The following is a 22,415-nucleotide window of genomic DNA, read 5'->3' on the forward strand; positions in this document are numbered from 1 at the left end:
AAGCTTACTGCCCTCATGGACTTCCTTCCAGGGGAAAAAAGGCCAATTCTTAAAGCAATTGTGCAAGAGGGCTACGCGGCTTCTTGAGCGGGCGTGCAGATTGCACTGGATGTGGCGGACACAGCGGCCCACGCCGTGGCCACTGCAGTGGTAATGTGGAGAGAGTCATGGCTTCACACATCCGGCATTCCAGAGGAGTTACAGGTCAAAATTGCAGACCTCCCCTTCGACAAAATAAAATTGTTTGCTGAATCATCCGACTCAGTCCTACACTCCAGCAAAGATTCCAGAGCGACACTTCAGACTTTGGGGATATATACCCCACCGCTCAGAAGGAAGAAATTTTATCCTCAGCAACGCCGTTATGGTTACCAACAGCAACGTATCCAATTTCAACGGGGGTATGATCAGGGACGTCATCAACAAACACATTATAAGGGCCCTAGGCGCCGGCCTCAGCAGGGCAGCGCCTCCGCAGGGCAAAGTGCAAGACAGCAAGTTTGATGGATATGTCGAGGGCCACGAAGCCAAGACCGTACCTCAGTGCCAATCTCAGTACATGTTCCATCACCGACTCAAGCCATTTTACCCACAATGGAAAAGCATCACGTCGGACAAGTGGGTATCGGAGATCGTAAACACGGGATACACGATCCCCTTCCAGTCTTTACCTCCACCAAATCCTTCCACCGCACCCATGCTCAGAGACCCCTCTCACCTACTGGAATTAAGGCGGGAGGTGGACCACCTCCTATTTATAGGGGCGGTGGAGAGAGTACCGGAACAGTTTCAAGGCAAAGGGTTCTACTCCAGGTATTTCCTGACGGAGCAGAAGACAGGAGGGTGGAGACCCATTTTGGATCTACACGCACTGAACCAGTACCTACGCAAACAGCGCTTCAAAATGACTACGATGGCTTCAATAATCACGGCACTTGACCATGGCGATTGGTTTGCAGCCCTCGACTTACAGGATGCGTATTTTCATATCGCAATTCATCCAGCCCACAGGTGTTTTCCTCCGGTTCCTTGTGGGTACGGATCATTTCCAGTACAGAGTCCTCCCATTCGGACTCTATTCAGCACCCAGAGTCTTCACCAAGACCTTAGCGGTGGTGTCAGCATACCTACACAGACAGGGAGTTTTCATTTTCCCGTACCTGGACGATTGCCTGCTAAAGGGAACTTCCCGGGAGGAGGTATTATGGATGATACACATCACCACAAACACATTTACCTCACTGGGCCTCATCATCAATTTCTCAAAATCAAAGACCGACCCCACGCAAAATATAGAGTTTATAGGGGCTCCGATAGACTCAGTCACCTCAACGGTGTATTTACCCGAGGCTCGTTTTCGAGCCATCGAATCTCTCGTACAACTACTAACGTACAGCCCCACTGTTCCAGTTCTCACATGCTTACAACTGTTGGGGCATATGGCAACCACCACGTTTGTGGTGCAAAATGCCAGGCTGCATATGCGAGGATTGCAGCATTGGTTGGCAACCGTATACAAACCCTCAATCCACACCGTCCGCAAGAGGGTGTCACTTACAACAGAGGCACGAAGCTCGCTAACATGGTGGGGAAACCCCAAGAATCTCCTAACAGGGGTGCCCTTCCGCCAACCGCAAATTACGGTGTTCATTACAACAGATGCCTCCCATATGGGATGGGGGGGCTCACATGGACAACAAAACCACTCAAGGATTATGGTCCCCTGCGGAGAAGACACTGCACATAAACATATTAGAGCTCAGGGCAGTGTTCAATGCGTGCAGGCATTTTCACAATTATCTGCGCAGAAAAATAGTCGGCGTGAATACCGACATCACCACCACCATGTTTTATATAAACCGACGGGGGAGCCAGGTCTCGTACGCTTTGCGCAGAGGTGGTCCGGCTCTGGAACTGGTGCATCGCCAACAATATAACCCTAAAAGCTTCATACCTACCGGGGGTCCACAACGTCAAGGCGGACCAACTCAGCAGACACTTTGCGCCCACTCACGAGTGGCAGATCCATCCAGACCTACTCCACCAAGTGTTCCGCAGATGGGGTTTTCCCCAAATCGACTTGTTCGCCACCCGAGAAAACAAGAAATGTCCCCAGTACTGCTCCAGAGCGGGCATGGGACATGGGTATTTGGGGGACGCCTTCATGATCCCATGGAAGGGCCCTCTACTTTATGTGTTCCCTCCCACGACACTTATACACAAGGTCTTGGAGAAGACCAGAAGGGAGAAAGCACGCATGATACTCATAGTCCCAACCTGGGACCGACAACAGTGGTTCCCGTTGCTCTTGCGCATGGCTCAACATCAGCCATTTCCCCTATCAACAGTACCGGACATTCTCTCTCAGGCTTGGGGGTCAATACTGCACCCGCACCCGAAGAGACTTCGGCTACAAGCATGGCTAATCCATGGCTAAGTGCCTCAGAGACTACATGCTCAGAGGGAGTACAACAAGTCCTTGAATATAGTCGGAGAACTTCCACCAGAAAGACTTATCAGCACAAATGGTCGCGTTTTTCTGAATGGTGTTCCTCCAGGCAACTAATACCCCAGGACGCCACCATACCTACGATTCTGGATTATTTGCTACAACTCAAACAAAATGGACTTTCGCTATCCTCTAGAAAGGTGCATCTGGCGACTATATCAGCGTTTCGGCATGAAGAGGATGGATCAACCACATTTGCCCATCCTGTGGTCTCGCGTTTCCTAAAGGGGTTGGTGAACCTGTACCCCCCTCGGAAACCAATACCGCCGTCATGGAGTTTAGACCTAGTTCTACATACCCTCTCGGGACCGCCCTTTGAACCATTGGCTACGGTCCCCCTCTGACTACTTACCATTAAAATGGCTTTCCTCCTGGCAATCACGTCAGCTCGCAGAGTGAGTGAGCTCGTGGCCATAACGTCCACACCACCCTGCACAATCTTCTCAAAAGAAGCTGTGGTCTTACGATTACACCCAGCCTTCGTTCCGAAGGTCTCTTCAGATTTTCATATCAACGAACCAGTAGTGCTGCCCTCGTTCTATCCTAAGCCTCACAACTCAAATGAAGAGGCACGGCTGCACTTACTTGATGTAAGAAGGGCACTGGCCTTCTACATCGATAGAACTAAACCTTTCCGGAAAACAGACAGACTCCTGGTGTCCATTGCATCCAGGTCAAAAGGAGAAGCGCTATCTTCGCAGAGGATTTCAAATCAGATTGTGTCTTGCATAAGACTGTGTTAAGAGAGTCGCAAGACTCCTCTGCCAATTCCGCCAAGAGCCCACTCTACGAGGGTGATGGCGGCATCAACGGCCTTCTTCAAAGGCATCGCACTGAGAGATATCTGCAGAGTGGCGACGTGGTCTTCCTATGACACCTTCGCCAAGCACTACGCCATGCACAGGATGCTTGATGAGGATACACGCCTGTCAACAGCAGTCCTTTCATGGGCAAGCTGCGCATAAATCGGGTACCCACCTCCTTTTTCGGGGGGGGGTGACTGCTGGGTAGTCACCTACTGTGGAGCACCCACGGGGACCACTCGAAGAAGAAAGAGAAGTTACTCACCTGTGTAGTAACGATGGTTCTTCGAGATGTGTCCCCATGGGTGCTCCACTACCCACCCATTCCTCCCCACTTCAGAGCTCTGTTTGTGTGTTTTCAGGGGCATCCGGAGCGGTTGATCAGGAACTGGCGGGGACCGGATTGCGCAAGTGACCGTAAGTGCGCGAAGAGCCGACGCACATCGGCGCATGCGCAACCCGACGGAGACTGCTGAACATTTTCTGAGCTGCGGCGCCGGGGCAAGCCCGACACCTACTGTGGAGCACCCACGGGGACACATGTCGAAGAACCATCGTTACTACACAGGTGAGTAACTTCTCTTTCATTTTGGGAGCGCAGTGCTTTATTCTCTTGCATAGGTCTTACCTCTGCTATTTAAGAGCGTCAATGTCCACTGGACTGCTATACTAAAGATGGACAGATCTTCACAAAGAAGAAAAGAAGACGATGCTATAGTTATTCCCAAATACACTGCTTCTGCAAATTGGCACAGCCTCCCCTCTCTTCTTTTCTGCTCTGTACTACTACTACTAATTTCTGATTGTGAGCTGGTGCGTTCATGCAACAGAATTGTTTTTGGCCAGGTGGAGCTTTGTGCCAGAGTTCACTCCCACTGGTGGGGCAGTCAATCAGTTCCTGTTGCCTGAGTGTTCCTGGGGTATATGGATTTTCCTCTTATTATGCTTGGTGTGTCAGCTTGTCCTAGTGCTTATAGAATCTGGGAACTCCTTCAGTATTTAAGTCACCTCAGTGTCCTTAGCCGTTGCCTGGGGGCAAGGTAGGGGGGCTGGGCTGTCCGCGGGGTCAAGAGTGGATGGGGCATGGTTAGAGCAGTCAGCCCTGATTCCGCCGCCATGCTCCTTCTGAGCTGCCCGCAGAGTGTCACACGCTCTGTGGTATTTCAAAGGGTAGAACACTAGGCCCCTTTCAAATGCCAGGCCCAGGGTCGTTTTCTCCCTTCCCACCACTCCGCCCACCCTAATCAGCAGGCCTGGGTGGTAAGGGAGGCCAGGCCTGTATACTCAACTGGGTTCCAAGTCAAGGCCCTTAAGCCTGTCTGGTTGCAGTACCTGCATTAATCCTTTGGTTGAAGGGACTGCATGGTGCTGGTAATAGAAGGGTACATGAAGACGTGTTTTGTGCTGTTGGTTGCAGATCACTTGATCTTGTATCTCTTGCATCTCAGTTTTATCACTTTAAATTCTCAGTGATTTACTTGACATGATTGCTATTCCTAGAGTGTGAATAGGGAGTAACACATATATTTAATGTACAACAGTTATGTGTAACTACAGTATATTTTTTGGTAAAAGAATCTTACAGTGTACATCTTTAAGGCAATACAGATGCAAATATTAAGGAACTAAATAAATCAATAGGTATTAACTTTTATTTACACAGGATGCTAACTTCATTACTGCTGTTGAGCTGGCAGTGAGATTTGGGAAAACACTTATCCTACAGGAGATGGATGGAGTTGAGCCAGTTCTTTATCCACTGTTAAGAAAAGATCTTATTGCTCAAGGTAAATGCCTGACCGTTTGAGAGAGAGCTGTATTATAGATCTATGAATAAAATCCATGTACCTAATACAGAATTTAATTTTTAACTTAACTACATTTAAGAAACATGATCATTAGTTAGGAATTTGCTTCTTTGTTTACCTTCAACTACCAATGTGATGCATGAACTGCATTAGAAAATATTTAAACCTATTTAAAGTTCTCTCAAAGTTTAAGTTGACGTCATTCTCCTTTCAAACACATGCTTTTGTTTGAGATTTTTGATCCTTAAAAAATCCTTACAGAGTCTACCTTAAGGGTGGAAAGCAGCTTTTTAGATGGTTAGTATTGCAGTTTCTATTTAATTTTATTAGAAAACTACAGAAAAAACAGATCAACATGAAAATTATTTAAGGATGGAGGGGTGGGGAAATAGTTACAGTGTACTTGTTCATATCTGGCATCCCCAGGCCTGCGGGGGGTTGCTGCATATTCAAATATTCTGGATGATAGAGAGATATACATAGCAATGCATAACTCTAAAGAAAAGCAAGATTAGCTATTAAGAAACAAACAAAAATGTATGCAGAGTATATATGGAGGTATACCTATTTTACAGAACTGGAAGGGGCCTTCAGACCTCATTGAGTCCACTCCTCTGCGCTCTTGGCAGGACCAAGCACCATCCCTGACAACTTTTTTTTTTTAAACATCTATTTGTCCAAGATCCCTAAGTATCCTCCTCGAGGATTGTGCTCACAACCCTGGGTTTAGTAAGCTAATGCTCAAACCACTGAGTTATCACTCCCCACAACAACTGTAGTATTGTACACAGTAAACTTTATACTGTATTTGCTGTATTTATTTGTCTTTACTGTCACTATACTCTACTTACGGAAAACGTAATTAAAATTTAGTTATGGTTAATATACAGGTTATTTGAGAGTTCCAGATGATAGACTGCTGTATGAAAGAATTTACTCTATTCATAGACAGGTAGTTGTGTCAGTGTATTGGCAATTATAGACCGATAAGTTTAACATCAGTACCAGGTAAATTAGTAGAAACACTAGTAAAGAGTAAAATTGCAAGGCACATAGAAGAGCACGAATTGTTGGGCAAAAGTCAGCATGGTTTCTGCAGAGGGAAGTCGTGTCTGTCTAATCTATTAGAATTCTTTGAAGGGGTTAATAAACATGCGGACAAGGGGCACCCAGTGGACATAATATACCTAGATTTCCAGAAAGCCTTTGACATGGTCCCACACCAAAGGCTTTTATGTAAATTAGGTGGTCATGGGATAGGAGGAAAGGTCCTTTCATGGATCGGGAATTGGTTAAAAGACAGAAAACAAAGGGTTGGAATAAATGGTAAATTTTCACAATGGAGGGGGGTAACTAGTGGTGTTCCCCAGGGCTCAGTCCTGGGACCGATCCTGTTCAACTTGTTCATCAATGATCTAGAAAATGAGGTAAGCAGTGAGGTGGCAAAGTTTGCAGATGACACCAAGTTGTTCAGGACAGTCAAAAGCAAAAGGGATTGTGAAGAACTACAAAAAGATCTCAGCAAACTGAGTGATTGGGCAGCAAAATGGCAAATGAAATTTAATGTGGGTAAGTGTAAGGTAATGCATGTTGGAAAAAATAACCCAAATTACACGTACTACATGATGGGGTCAAATTTAGCTACGACAGATCAGGAAAGGGATCTTGGAGTTATAGTGGATAGTTCTCTGAAGACATCCACGCAGTGTGCAGCAGCAGTTAGTAAGGCAAATAGGATGTTAGGAATTATTAAAAAAGGGATCGATAATAAGACAAAAGATATCATACTTCCCCTATATAAAACTATGGTACGCCCACATCTCGAGTACTGCGTGCAGATGTGGTCTCCTCACCTCAAAAAAGATATATTGGCATTAGAAAAGGTTCAGAAAAGGGCGACTAAGATGATTAGGGGCTTGGAAAGGGTCCCATATGGGGAGAGGCTAGAGAGACTGGGACTTTTCAGTTTGGAAAAAAGGCGATTGAGGGGCGATATGATAGAGGTATATAAAATCATGAATGGTGTGGAGAAAGTGAATATAGAAAAATTATTTACCTTTTCCCATAATACAAGAACTAGGGGACACCAAATGAAATTGATGGGTAGTAGGTTCAAAACTAATAAAAGGAAATTTTTCTTCACACAGCGCACAGTCAACCTGTGGAACTCCTTGCCCGAGGAGGCTGTGAAGGCCAGGACTCTATTAGGGTTTAAAAAAGAGCTTGATAAATTTATGCAGGTCAGGTCCATAAATGGCTATTAGCCAGGGATAAAGTATGGTGCCCTAGCCTTCATAACAAGGGCAGGAGATGGATGGCAGGAGATAAATCACTTGTCTTCTGTTCTCCTTCTCTGGGGCACCTGGCATTGGCCACCGTCGGCAGATGGGATGCTGGGCTTGATGGACCTTTGGTCTGACCCAGTATGGCCATTCTTATGTTCTTATGTTCTTATGTTCTTATTGTAACAAAACAAAACAGCAATCATGTAGCACATTAAAGACTAACAAAATGGCGTATTAGGTGATGAGCTTTCTGAAGAAGTGGGTCTTTCCCACGGAAGTTCATAACCAAATAAATCATTTTGGTAATCTTTAAAGTGCTACACGACGGCTGTTTTGTTCTGTTACTCTATTCACTGGCTGTGAGGTTCAGTGAGCTGATAGGATAAAAATCAATAAAAAATAAAAGCATTTCATAGTCTTTCATGGAAGGAAGTTCTTTGTTCTGAGTCATTTTCAAAGATTTACAACTTTTCTTGACTTGTTAATACAAAACTGTGATTTAACATATTGCAGTCACTTTTTACTTGTATAGATACTTTTTTTGCTTGGACATTGTTACAACACAAACCTGAAAGTTATGTTGGTTCCTGGTGAAAAATCTAAATTGGTACATGCAGTCTTTACCTGTCACAGCCTACTAGAACCAAATTCATTTTTAAAGATACGGTGACCCTTTGCTCAAAGCTCTGAAAATACAGAGGCACCTGAGTGTGCTGTCCCAGGAGTTTTCTGGAAAGGAATTATGACCCAGAAGGCATCTCTGTATTGCATTTCCTACCCTTCTTGTCTGTTACTTCCAGAAGGCAAACAATTGTGCAGTCATTTTACCAGATGTGTATTATAATATATGGAGACACACATCTCATAGAGCTGAAAGGGACCTTGGGAGATCATTGAGTCCAGTCCCCTGCCCTCTTGCCAGGACCAAGCACCATCCCTGACAGAGTGTTTTTTTTTTTTGTTTTTGTTTTTAAATCTATTTGCCCCAGATCCCTAAATGGCCTCCTCAAAGATAGAGCTCACAAACCTGGGTTTAGCAGACCAATGCTCAAACCACTGAACTATCTCCCCCTGCCCCCCCAAAAATAACCTGCACCAGACCCTTGGCCAGCCCACCTTCAGGGATTGAGCTCACAGTCCTGGGTTTACAAGGCCAATGCTCTAGCTTCTGAGCTATCCCTCCCCACTTCTAATACAGCCTGCCAGATCCGCAAATCTATGCATTTCAGGTCACAACCAAGCCCCACTCTGCCCTTTCCTTACTTTCCCACCCGCTTTCCAATGTTCCCCCGATGACACCTGGGTGAGTGGGGGGCCAGTGAACATAAACCAACAGAGGATTCCTCCACAGAAAAGGAATACTCAGTTGTGCAACTTGGCGTGATTTTAATTGCACTTTGCATTGCTGGAGCTGCTCGAAAATTTAAATTGGGCAGAGGTTCTGTTTGTTACTTTACCTCTAATGAAATTTTTGATCACTTATTCTTTTTATTTAATTTTTGTATTGGGATAATTAAAGCAGACTCTTTTAGGTGTTTTTAGCATCTGGTTCTGATGCACTTCCACAATGGTACCTTATTTTTATTTTCAACAATATAGGGGAAAGTTAAGCTACTATAAATATTTTAATTTATTTTTATGGTATGAGATAAGTTTGTTAGTTTTATAAAACTATTTCTTTTAAACTACATCTAAAATTTGGTTCTCAAGTTTTTTTTCACATGGTGAATATTTATTTTTAGACAGTTCTAGAAAATTTCCTAATCAAACATAGGATAACATATTTGTATTTTTAATAGGACCACGATATGCTGTACAAATAGGTGACAAAATCATTGACTATAATGAAGAATTCCGCCTATTTCTATCAACGCGAAACCCAAATCCCTTTATTCCACCTGATGCAGCTTCTATTGTTACTGAAGTTAACTTTACAACAACAAGAAGTGGTTTAAGAGGACAGGTAGGCATTTAATGTTCCTTGTAATAAAATAATAACAGTTCATAGACATCGGCTCCCATTCATCTCTGGTTACATCTTGATTTCTGACAACACAGACCTGGCAGAGGCCCTCATTGAGAAAATCTAGCCACAATCGCTGATCTTTTGTAAGGATTAGGGAGGTATAACACAACACAAAAATGTAAAGGATAAAATTATTATTAAAATAATTAAATTTAAATTTTTAGCCTTGTATTTTTATGTATTTTATAATCAAACCATAGACTGATAGTTTTAAGAGTTTTCCTCCATCTTAACACTTACCAAAATAAGTGCAAATTCTCCATTGACTTCAGCAGTGTCACATTAAACCTAAAATTATTAGTTTAACTTGTAAGAGCATTTGTGGTGCTTTTGAAACATTAGCAGAACTATTCTCCACACTTTTATCCTTGTCAAAGAGTATTGCTAGTGTCAAAATACCTTACTTGTAGTCAAGCAGAAGTTATGAAAGCTAGAGGATGAATGTGTTAGGTCTTCCACCTAATTGCTGGGAGCTGCTGAGAGTTCAGAGGAAAGCGGGACAAACAGAGGGAATTAGAAAGCAAAACTGCTAATCACTTGAAAACATACTCATTGGGAAGCTAGTTTATTCAGAATTAACCAACATAGAATGGAGTGAAAATTTGACATTGGAGAAGAAGGTAAAACACAAAACCTGCATCTACACTGGCTCTCTCCACCACCTTTTGGAAGGGGCATGGTAATGAATGGTTCAGAAGATGCAAATCATCATCAATAATCTTGGGCTCAGTGCCCATTGGTGTCGGATGCCTCTCTCACTATTTCCTTCCATCTTTCCCTGTCTGGTGCGGAGTGGCTTAGTTTCAGTGCAGATTAAAATATTTTATGCCTCATTTGCATATTCCAAGAGATCTCGCTTCCAGAAGATCCACTTCTAGAAGCAAAAGCTGCCTTGTAGAGCGGGGTCCTTCAGAAGGAAACTGTCCTTCTGAAGGAACCCACCCAGACCCCTTTTCTGCAAACATTTGTGTAAGAAGGGTCTCCAGGAAGGGGGATTTCCTTTGGAAGAACCCCCCATTCCCTTCCAAAGGAGACCTGTCTACACGGCAGCTTTTGCTTCCGGAAGGGGATCTTCTGGTAGTGAGATCTTGTGGGAATATGCAACTGAGGCGTGAGATATTTTAATCTGCATCTCATTTGCATCTTCCTCTCTGCTTGTTATCATACCCCTCCCAGAAGTTGGGGGAGGGATGTAGATGTGGCCAAAATGTCTAGCTTAACCAGACAAATAATTGATCTCTGCCTGCTAAATACAGGAAAGCAACTGAGCAGCATTAGAAGGTCGACTGGCTCCCTTAGGGGGAAGTGATAAAAGAAAATCATTGCTTTTTCTTGTCTCTGATTTTTGGTAGGAGGACTGCTTAGATTAACGTGAAGTTGCTCTAAGAAGCCAAATAAACAAAATTACCAGTAATTCTTATTGGATCTACTCTTTAGTTACATCTTCATTATGAGTTACATGCGTACTTCCCAGCTCATATAAACGTATTTGTAGTAGCTCTCATCTGAGCTAATATGGTAAAAAAAAAATAGTGGTCATATTACAATAGTACAGGGGTCTGCAACCAGATTAAAATATCTCATGCCTCAGTTGAATATTCCCACGAGATCTCACTTCCGGAAGGTCCCCTTCCAAAAGTAAAAGCTGGGATACTTTGGAAGAAAATGGGAGTCCTTCCGAAGAACATGCGGCTCTTTGATGACTTCTTCTTCTGAAGCTATAGTTACAAAGTAAAAAAAAAACCAAAAAAAAAAAAACCCACACAAAACAAAACAAAAAACAAAAAAACCACTCCTGATTATTTTTGATGAACATAGAACATCTAAAAAACTCAACAATGAACGACTCGTATCTAAGTATCAAATGATATGTAATCTCATAACATTGGATAATTGCCATTTTAATATGTGCAGTGCATCGTGGGATAAGATACTGTATCTGTGTTTTGATCATGTTGCTAATAAAGTCTTTATTTTGAAAAGAAAAAGGTAGCTTGTGGCATTCCTGCTGTGAAGGGCAACATGCATTTTAAGAAAGAAAGCTGAAATTAAATGTGAAGTAAAACTGGCATAATGAAAGTGGGTTCAGGAGTGAAAGTCAGGATGATAGTGGTACAAACGTATAAATGTAAAGTGTAAGGAAATAGAATATGTAAAAAGTTTGTCAAGGCCCTGCAGTAAATGTGTATCACATTACAAATCATTGTGCACTGTTCTTAAAACAGGAGTTACAAAAAGTATGGTTTGATGTTATTTATTAAGGACCGTCTTGTATTCATGTGCATTTCAGCTCTTGAATTATTGAGCCTCTACTGAATTTGAAAAAAAAGTCTCTCCTTGCTATGTTGGTTGCTGACCTCTGCAGTAGAACAAGATGCAGCAGCATTGATATGAACTTGCCTCCTCGCATATATGCTCATGCGGTGCTGGTGGGTTTGTCTTGTGGCTGACTAACCCATGCCACTGCTTCCTGTACTTAATATGTACACGGTTATCTTTAGCTCAGGCAGAGAGCTAGCATGAGTAAATTTATAAAGCCTGGGAACTAGGACCCTAGTTCGCAGTGTAGATGTAACTTTTGTAGCACATTTTGTCTATGTTCCCATGATATACTCCATTTATCATTGCTATAATTTACATACACAAGTACTGGATTTAGAATCTAGTGTTTAGAATGCTGGATACAGCACAATAATGAAGGTAGGGCAAGGCACAGCTCTGGTACATACATAACAAGAACTGGAAGGGACCTTGAGAGGTCATCAAGTCCAGTCCCCTGCCCTCACAGCCAGGCCAAGCACCATCCCTGAAAGATACATATTAATCTATGTACCCCAGACCCTGAAAATGGCCTTCTCTAGGACTGAGAGCACCACCCTGGGCTTACAAGGCCAATGCTCAAACCGCTGAGCTAAGTCACAGGGCGGTGCCTCATCTCTCACTGGATTGTCAGTGCTGCCCCCGCCCTGCCCCAGCCTGGGAACTAAGGGGTTAGTCCCCTTTCCCATACTGCAGGGCTCTACTCCTTGCTCTGGGAGGGGGCACATCTGGGGCTTCACTTCCCAGTCCCACACTGCTGCCACGTCCATGTGCATCCAGAGCCCCGGTTGAGTCACAGCTGCTTCCTGCAGGTGCGTGCGGACAGTGCAGGTAGTAGGAAGAGCCCTTCCCCAGTGCCTGGCTGTGCCTGGCCAGGGACTGGAGCCAATCCAGTTCCAACGCTGTAGCCTGCAGGTGAGGAGGGGAGAGCCCTGGGCAAAGGGCTGGGGCAGGCAGTGGTACCATCTGCTGCGGTGTGGGGCCGAAACATAGTAGGGGACTCAGAGAGCCAGAGGGTGGGGGGACAAGAGATATGGAAGGGAAAAGGAGGAGAGAATGGGGATGCAGGTGGTTAGGGGGGCATGGTGCTATGGCCTACTGGAGGGAGGCTGGTGTAGCATGGGGAGGAGAATTTTGGGGTTTGAGGGAACAAACTGAGTGGGGGACACAGAGGGAAGCAAAGAGTGTTTTGAGGGAGAGGCTGAGAGGCTGGAGGGAGAATATGGGAGCAGGCACAACCTGGCTGGGGAGTGGGGAGCCAGAGGGCAGGGGAAGGGATGGGTAGGGAGAGAAAGACACAACTACTCCCCAGCCCATGGGGTATGAGGGTAGTGGGTAGGGTTGTGGAAAGGAGCAGGAGGGGAACAGGGCTGCAGAAGGTAGGAGGGGGTCATGGAGCTGTGGGCTGCTGGAGGGAAGCTGGTGGAACTCTCAGGAGCCAGGGGCTGCATAAATAATAGTAATCACTGCAGACGTTTTTTAATTTGGAGGTGGGAAGTGCATAAATAATGTTTTGCACCATGTGCAAACTTACTTAGGTATGGCTCTGGCTGGGAGACGTACATGGCTGACATTGATGCATACATGTTACTGAGGTTGATATTCTTCTCTTTCTTGTTGAATATGTCACTTTCCTCTTAGCTTTTAGCTTTAACTATTCAGCATGAAAAACCAGATTTGGAAGAACAGAAGACAAAACTGTTGCAACAAGAAGAGGAGAAGAAGATACAGTTAGCTAAACTTGAGGACTCTCTTTTGGAGGTAAAATAAATATGTCCTACAGATTTCAGATTAATATAGTAGAACTAATACTGATACCTGCTTAAATCAAAGATGCCAGAATTGTTTATAACAATACAGAGCATAAGAATTTGTTTGGAGAGTTGAGGAAAGGGAAAAAAATGTGTAAATTATGGGTGCACTACCGTATTTCAAGAAATTTAAGATTTTCATTGTCATGTTAGGAATAAAATCAAATGTTCAGTTAGTGTTTGAATTGTGCTGCTGGATGCAGGAGAGGTTCATCTTTCTTGCCACCCCTTCTTACTTATGTGGGTAGAAAAAAGGAAAATGCTTTTTATAAAATATCCATCATCATCATCACCATCATCATCCATGGGCTCAGCGCCCATTGGTGTCTGATGACTCTCTCACTATTTCCTTCCATCTTTCCCTGTCCAGTGCAGAGTGGCTTAGTTTCTGTAGACTAGCTCCTCACCAATCAACTATATCACCTATCCATTCTCTGTGGGGTCTGCCTCTCCTATTCGAGCCATCCATTATGCCGAATACCAGGGTCTTGATTTTTCATTCATCATTCATTCTGCAAATATGCCCTAATAGTTGTAGCTTCCATTTTATAACCTTCTGCAGGAGGTTCTCTTTCGGCTGTATCTTTCTATATAATTCCTCATTGGTGACCTTCTGCATCCATCCTATTCTCAGAATCTTTCTGTAACAACTCCTTTCAAAAGCCAATATTCTTCTTTTTGAATCTTTCATTATCACCCATATCCCACATCTGTACAACATGCTGTAAAACACGTTTTACAAAATATGGATTGTACCACTTCCTTTCCCCTTATTTTGAGTGTAGACAAATTGCTATATTTTAGGTCAGGAGAGTCATAAAGGCTGTGTTCCCCACTGAATCAACGTATGTAAATTGAAACGATAGAAATCCCAAAAATCCAATAGGACATCCAGAGACTGAGATTTGTATTACTTCTGTGCCTTCTTGAAAATAAATACAAGAAATTTGTAAGATTTCAAGAAATTAAAATATTAAAATAAATTTGGAAAATGTGATTCTCACTTTTAAGACTGTCATTATCATAGAGATACTCATTTCCTCTCATTGTTTCTTCTTGCTCACATGGTCCTCCATGAGGCCTGAGCAGGGACAGCAGGAGCAGCACCAGCAGCCCAGGCCTGTGAGCATGATGGCGGGTGGGCAGACTTAGTGGCTTCTACCCCCTCATTCTGTGTGAGACAAGGGTCTGGAATACTTAGGCCCCTGGATTATTTTGAGTAATCCAAATGGCATATGAACCATGATTTCGTCACCAGCATCCAAGGGAGCATGACTCCTTACGTCACCCCAGGGAAGACGACCCTGTCAGAAAATTCCCCACTGCTTGTGGGGAGGTTTAGGAGATCCAAGGGCTATGGGAGTAAACCCAGACAGAAAATCTGGAGTGGAGACGCTAAGGCGGTTAGCAGGGAGGATTCGTCAAACCTGCTTTCTGGCATCTCCTTGCAGTCAGCTTAGTTCCAGGCATACTGACTTCTGTATTTCCTTTGGATTCAGCTGGGGCGACTGAGATGGGGACAGTGCTGCTTGGGCAACACACTTGCTCCAAACACTAGCCCAGGCAATTCAGCAGGTAAGAGGGTGCCAAATGGAGAGGACACTCCACTCTTGCTGATAGCATGGAAACAACATGGGAGGTAGCAGTTATGGGTTATAAGCCCTCCTCTCCTGCTGAAGAGGAGGACCACATGGGTCACTTTCATTAGTGGGAGGAGTCATTGCACTCCTCTGGTTAGCTACCACCTGCCTGAAGCCAGGCAGCCCCCTGGTCAATAAGGTGCTGACCCTCTACATCTGCCTTTGTCATTAGGTGCATGATGGTAGACCAGAAATCGAAAAGTAACTGTAAATGACATACATGCCAAAAAATGAAATAATAAATCAACTTGCCTCTGGCTCAGTACCTGGAATGTGCAGACCATATGTCTGGGGCTTGAATCTGCCCACGAAAACATGACTCTATACACAAAATATTGGTCATAGATCAACAGCTACACAAACAGAACATGTATATTGCTGCTGTCCAGGAAATCAGGCTGGCAGATGCTCAGTCAGTGAAATAAACCAACTACACTTTGTCCTGGAAGGGCTTGAGTTCAGAGAAATACCGCCCCTATGGAGTTGGGCTTGCTGTTCAAAACAATCTGCTGAAATCTATCAATGCGCTCACAGCTGAATCGGAACATGTTATATCCCTGAAGCTCTGCGCCAAATCAGGATAGGTCAATATCATCAGTTCTTATGCACCCACGTTAGCAATGTGCGCCAACGACAAGAACCACTTTTATTATAATCTTCAGAAAGTTATCAACTCCTTTCCAACTGGTGAACAGCTATACATTCTTGGTGACTTCAATGCAAGAGTAGAATGTAACCATCAGTCCTGGCCTGTCTGCCTTGGTCATCACGGTATTGAGATCATGGATGAAAATGGTGAAAGACTTCTTGAATTCAGTTCTCAGAATCAGCTCTCCATCATAAATACCTTCTTTAACTTGAAATAGTGTCACGAGGTTTCATGGTGCCACCCCAGATCCAGTCACTGGCATCAACTTGACCTTGTACTGGTATACAGGAAACATTTCAATGCCATCAAAATCACACTTCTATATCACAGCACAGAATGTGACACTGATCATCACTCCTTGATTGTCAGCAGAGTGAAAATCGTCCCAAAGAAACTCAGTATGACAAAGGAATGCAGTAAGCCAAAGATCAATACCCTCTATACCTGGGATGTGCTGAAATGCTCTGTCTTTGCAGATGATCTCATTCACAAAAATGGAGCACAAACCTGACCAACAAGTCATTGATGAAACATGGTCCATTCTGAGAGATGCAGTATACAAATGTGCCAAATCTGCCTTTGGAACATGTAAATTCTCTAACAAAGACTGGATTGATGAAAATGCCAACATTCTTAGGCCTCTTCTTGAAAAACATAAGGCACATCTGAATAATACAAAAAACCCATCTCAAAGCACAAGAGATCAACTTTGACATGTAAGACCTGTTCTTCAAAGAGAATCCAGGTGGTGTAAGAACAAGTATTGGGCCGATCTACGTTCTGATATTCAAAAGGCATCTGATTGGATGACCTGAAAATCATGTATGATGGACTGAAGAAAGCCATGGGACCAACATTACCAAAGTCGCCCCACTGAAGCATTTAAATGGACAGGTTATCACAGACAAAAAGCTGCAGATGTCCAGATGGGTGGAACACTGCTCAAGTCTTTATTCCCACAAGCGTACAATACAACCTGAACTTGACAACCTCATTCCAACTGTTCCAGAAATGTCTGAGCTAGATGCAGAGCCTTTGGAGGAGGAACGTTCTCAAGGTCTTGATGCTCTCTCCAGTGGAAAAGCACCAGGAAACAACAGAATTCCAGCTGAAGTCCTGAAGGCAAACAAGGCTGTGCTCCTCCCCTTCCTCTAATATTTACTCCTAAAATGTTGGAGAGCAGGAGATATCCCACATGATGTGAAGGATGCAAACATAGTCACTCTCTATAAAAACAAAGGCAACAAGGGTGACTGCAACAACTACAGAGGCATCTCGTTACTGAGCATCACAGGCAAAGCATTTGCCCGTGTCATTCTCAGACTCCTGCAAAATCTCACAGATTGAGTCTATCCAGAAACATAATGTGGCTTGAGGGCTGGCAGATCAACAATGGACATGATTTTCTCACTTCAACAACTACAGGAAAAATGTAGAGGACAAGGAAAGCCGTTATTCACAGCATTTGTGGACTTAACAAAGGTGTTTGACACAGTTAGTAGATCAGGACTATACACTGTGTTAGCTACGATTGGCTTCCCACCAACCCCACTCAAATTTATAACAGCCTTTCATGAAAACATGAAAGCAATAGTGCAATATGATGGATCTACAATGAACAGAGGAGTCAAACAAGGGTGTGTTCTTGCCCCCATAGTCTTCAGCATATTCTTCTCAGTTCTACTAAATTGCACATTCAAAACTCCAACAGTAATGTATTTCTCTGTACAAGTTTAGATGACTCTCTACAACCTGGCAAGATTCAAGGCCAAAACTAAGGTCAAGAAAGTCTTCATTAGGGAACTCCTCTTTGCAGATGATGCAGCTCTCATTGTTCATAATGAAGACACGCTAAAGTCACTGATGGATTTTCTATCCAGAGCCTGCAAGCTGTATTCCCTTGACATAAGCATAAAGAAAACTGTTGTATTCGCTCAAGGTATATCTCAGCGACCCAATGTCATTCTGGATAACATCCCATTAGTTGTGGTTCAACAATTCTGTTACCTTGGATTTACTGTCACTGCAAACATATCTATGGACAAAGAACTGAACATCAGAATTGGGAAAGCAGCTACAATTTTTGGCAGACTTACAAAATCATGGAACAATCCTAAAGGTGACAGTGAAAACAAAGATACTAATCTACCAGGCATGTGTATTGAGTATTCTGCTATATGGTTCTGAGGCATGGACCACCTACTCAAACCAGGAGAAAAAGTTGAACAGGTTCTATCTTCACTGCCTCTGCAGAATTACGACTATCAACTGGCAACATAGAGTTTCAAATGAAGTTGTCCTCTCAAGATTTGGCATACCCAGCTTCATAGTGATCCTCAACAGCAGAAGACTAGATGACTTGGTCATGTGAGAAGAATGTGTGATGAACATGTTCCCAAAGAAATCCTCTTTGGTGAACTGTCATGTGGGTTGAGAACAAGGTGAAGACCAAAGCTAAGATTCAAGGATACATGCAAAAACGTCATGAAAAAATTCAACATTGACCCAAAATCCTGGGAATTTACATCATCAGATCAAAATACCTGGCGATGATTGCTATGACAGGGCACATTATCTTTCGATAGTATATGTGCAAGCCGCACAAAAGAACGTTGTCTTAGAAGGAAAAACTCTCAGACTCAAGAATTTGGAAATAGACTGACATGCGGTTATTGCAATCAACAGTACAAATCCAATATTGGATGGAAAAGCCACAAGAGAAGCTGCAGACTCAAACACTGACCATAGATCCTCTCCGTCACTGCTACCCACCATCTCTTGAGATGAAAGGGGCCATACGTATACTCATTGCCTCTGAACCATATTTCGCTTTTCAGATTTATGTTCCTTTTATTTTGAAGTTGATTTTCTAATATTTTGTTGAACATTTCTTATGAAAAAGAACACAGTCTGAATCCAATACTCCACCTATGGGTGTGCCCCACTGCCTTGTGGGTTATCCTGGGAAGGAGCAAGGCTAAGGGAATAAACCCTGACAGAAAATCCGGAGGGGAGTCCGAAGGCGATTCTGTGCCAACTTCTGGCATTGACCCAGCAACTCCTGCAGCTGAGCTGGTACCAGACGTAGAGGTTATCCTCTCTTTAGACTATATCAGAAAGCCGAGAGGGGGACACTGGCATCTGGGCAGCCCAGGGTCCCAAAAAAAAAATTGCCCATGCTTGCACCTGGAGAGGTACTCCAGCATCGCTTAACAGCATTGAACCGACACGGGAGGTAACAGATACCGGTTATAAGCTCTTGCTTGATTGGCATAGAGAACGAGCGCCAGGCATTGCCTTCGATGGTGGGAGAGATCATCGTATCTCACTGGACAGTCACCACCTGTCTCAAGCTGGGCAGCCCCCAGCCAGTAGGGTACTGTCCCACCACAGTTCACCTGCCTCACTGGGTGCATGAGGCGTAAGGTTCCCAAACCTGACATGTGACTGAAATTTGAGCGCCAGGCAAACCAGTAAGAAAATCAACAAGAAAAGAAAACCATCAAAGTTTTAAGCTTGCTTGCTGGAATGTGCGGCCTATGCTGACCGGTTTGACTGAAGATCTTCAGGACATCAGCGACACCCGAAAGACCACTGTCATCAATGAGGAACTGAAGAGGCTCCAAGTTGACATTGCTGCTCTGCCAGAGACGCGACTCGCAGATTCGGGATCTCTAAAGGAAAAGGACTACACCTTTTTCTGGCAGGGTAAAGCCCAAGAAGAACCCAGGGAGCGTGGTGTTGGGTTTGCCATCAGAAACACCCTTCTGCAAATGGTATAGTTAGTCATAGGTGATCAGAAAGACTTCTTCAGGTCATACTTCAAACTTGCGCCAGTCCTGTCCACCTGATCAGTGCTTATGCTCCAATCCTGTACGCCACACCAGAAGTAAAATACAAGTTCTATGACATGGTTAGTGCTGCCATAGCGCAAATACCTGCTCACGAACAACTGTACATTTTGGGTGACTTCAATGCAAGAGTTGGAGCCGATTGTGACTCGTGGCCTTCCTGCTTAGGCCACTTTGGTGTGGGAAAAATTAATGAAAATGGACAGTGTCTTCTCAAACTTTGCACATACCACAATCTGTGCATCACAAACACATTTTTCCAAACCAAGCCACAGCACAGAGTGTCATGGAGACACCCACGCTCAAAACACTGGCATCAACTAGACATGGTCATCACTAGACGTGATAACCTCAAATACATCATTTTGAAACTCAGCTATCATAGTGCCGACTACGATACAGATCACTTGCTAGTTTGCTCCAAACTCAAGGTGAGACACAAGAGGCTGTACCACTCTAAACCAACTGGAAGGCCCCGCATTGATGCCAGAAAGACAGCAAACTCAGAGAGTGCCGAAAAGTTCGGAGAGACCCTCGAGGAGAATCTGCGCAGCAGCCCTGGGGGTGCCGGTGTGACATCCAGATGGCAGCATCTGAGGGATACAATTTACAACACGGCCTTGTCGGTGTTTGGAAGAAGAGCTAGAAACACAAGTGACTGGTTCAAAGCTAACTCCGATGAGATGATTCCAGCTATTGAAAAGAAGCACGCTGCACTCCCGGAGTACAAACGCTCACTGAGCCAGAGCACCCTGCAAGCACTCAGAGCAGCCAGAAAAGCAGTACAGCAGACAGCCAGGCACTGTGCCAACAACTACTGGCTTGAGCTATGCAGCAGTATCCAGACCAGTGTTGACTCTGGTAATCTCAGGGGAATGTACGAGGGCATCAAGAAGGCATTAGGACCCACCCAGAACAAGATGGCACCTCTGAAATCCAAATGTGGTGAAGTCATCACTGACAAAGCCAAACAGATGGAGCACTGGGTCGAGCACTGCTCCGAGCTGTACTAACGTGAGAACATTGTGGTTGATACAGCCCTCAATGCCGTCAAGCTTATACCAGTACTGGACGAACTGGATCAGGAACCAATTGTGGACGAACTGAAGAAAGCCATCGACAGCATTGCAGTAGGAAAGGCCCCAGGCCAGGATGGTATACCACCAGAGGTAATCAAGTGTGCCACGGACACCCTCCTGGAACCCCTACATGAGCTACTGTGCCTGTGCTGGAGAGAGGGAGAGGTTCCACAGGATATGTGTGAAGCTAACATTATAACCTTGTATAAGAACAAAGGAGACAGAAGCGACTGCAACAATTACCATGGAATCTCCCTCCTAAGCATCACTGATAAGTAAACTGTTCACTCGCGTCATCCTCGGCAGACTACAGAAGATTGCTGAGAGGGTGTATCCTGAATCACAGTGCAGATTCCACGCAGAGAGATCTACCATTGACATGGTCTTCTCTCTGAGGCAGCTGCAGGAGAAATGCAGGGAGCAGAGGAAGCCACTCTATATTGCCTTCATCGACCTGACCAAGGCGTTCGACTTGGTCAGCTGGGATGGACTGTTCAAACTGCTCCACAAGATAGGCTGTCCATCACGGTTACTCAAGATGATCCAGTCTTTCCACGAAGACATGAGAGGAACCATCCAATATGACGGCACATTATCGGATGTTTTCAGCATCAGGAGCGGCATCAAACAAGGATGCGTCCTTGCTCCGACATTGTTCGGGATCTTCTTCGGGCTCCTCCTGAAGCACGCCTTTGGATCTTCAACAGAGTGCATCTTTTTGCACACAAGATCTGATGAGAAACTGTTTAATCTTGCAAGGCTGAAAGATAAGTCTAAGGTGCGGGAAGTCCTCATCAGAGAGATGCTGTTTGCAGATGACGCTGCTGTAGTGTAACACACAGAAGACCAGCTTCAGAAACTGCTGGATCAGTTCTCCAAAGCATGCAAGGACTTTGGGCTTTCCATCAGCCTAAAGAAGACAAACATACTTGGTCAGGACGTTGCTGAACCTCCATCAATCAGCATGCACAACTATACGTTAGAGGTTGTCCACGAGTTCATTTACCTCGGATCCACCATCACTGACACCCTGTCATTGGAGCCTGAGCTAAATAGGAGGATCGGAAAAGCAGCCACAACTCTGTCCAGACTCAGCAAGAGAGTGTGGAATAACACCAAGTTGTACACCCACACCAAATGCAAGTCTACAGAGCCTGCATCCTCAGCACCCTCCTTTATGGCAGCGAGTCTTGGACCGTGTACGCCTGCCAGGAAAAGAGGCTGAACGTTTTCCACTTGCGCTGCCTCAGGCGCATCCTTGGAATATCATGGAAGTACAGAGTGTCCAACACTGCCGTCCTTTATCAAGCTGGAATCCCAACCATGCACACCCTTCTCAGGCAGCGGCGGCTCCGCTGGCTTGGCCCCGTCCACAGGATGAATGATGGAAGGATCCCAAAAGACATCCTGTATGGCGAGCTAGCCTCTGGCAAAAGACCTCCCGGATGCCCCCAATTGCGTTGCAAGGGGGACCTCAGGGAGGTAGACATTGAGCCGGACAGCTGGGAGAAGCTGGCAGACGATCACAGCAGATGGAGGCAGGAACTACGCAGGGGCTTTCAGAAGGATGAGATGAGGATCAGACAGCTACAGAAGAGAAGCGAGCCCACAGGAAGGACCTGCCAGACACCCATT

The 22,415-nt window shown here is 44.6% G+C and overlaps 1 protein-coding gene across 1 annotated transcript in view; it reads left to right on the forward strand.

Moving 5' to 3' along the window:
- Positions 1 to 22,415, forward strand: part of DYNC2H1 (dynein cytoplasmic 2 heavy chain 1) — a 346,899-nt gene that overhangs the window by 176,806 nt on the left and 147,678 nt on the right. Inside the window, exons 65-67 of the mRNA XM_074984721.1 lie at positions 4,976 to 5,099; positions 9,205 to 9,368; positions 13,392 to 13,511. Of these exons, the coding sequence (XP_074840822.1) occupies positions 4,976 to 5,099; positions 9,205 to 9,368; positions 13,392 to 13,511 (408 nt within the window). The remainder of the gene's footprint in view (positions 1 to 4,975; positions 5,100 to 9,204; positions 9,369 to 13,391; positions 13,512 to 22,415) is intronic.

The sequence above is a fragment of the Carettochelys insculpta genome, chromosome 1, assembly GCF_033958435.1.
Source record: "Carettochelys insculpta isolate YL-2023 chromosome 1, ASM3395843v1, whole genome shotgun sequence".
NCBI classification, from domain to species: Eukaryota; Metazoa; Chordata; order Testudines; family Carettochelyidae; genus Carettochelys; species Carettochelys insculpta.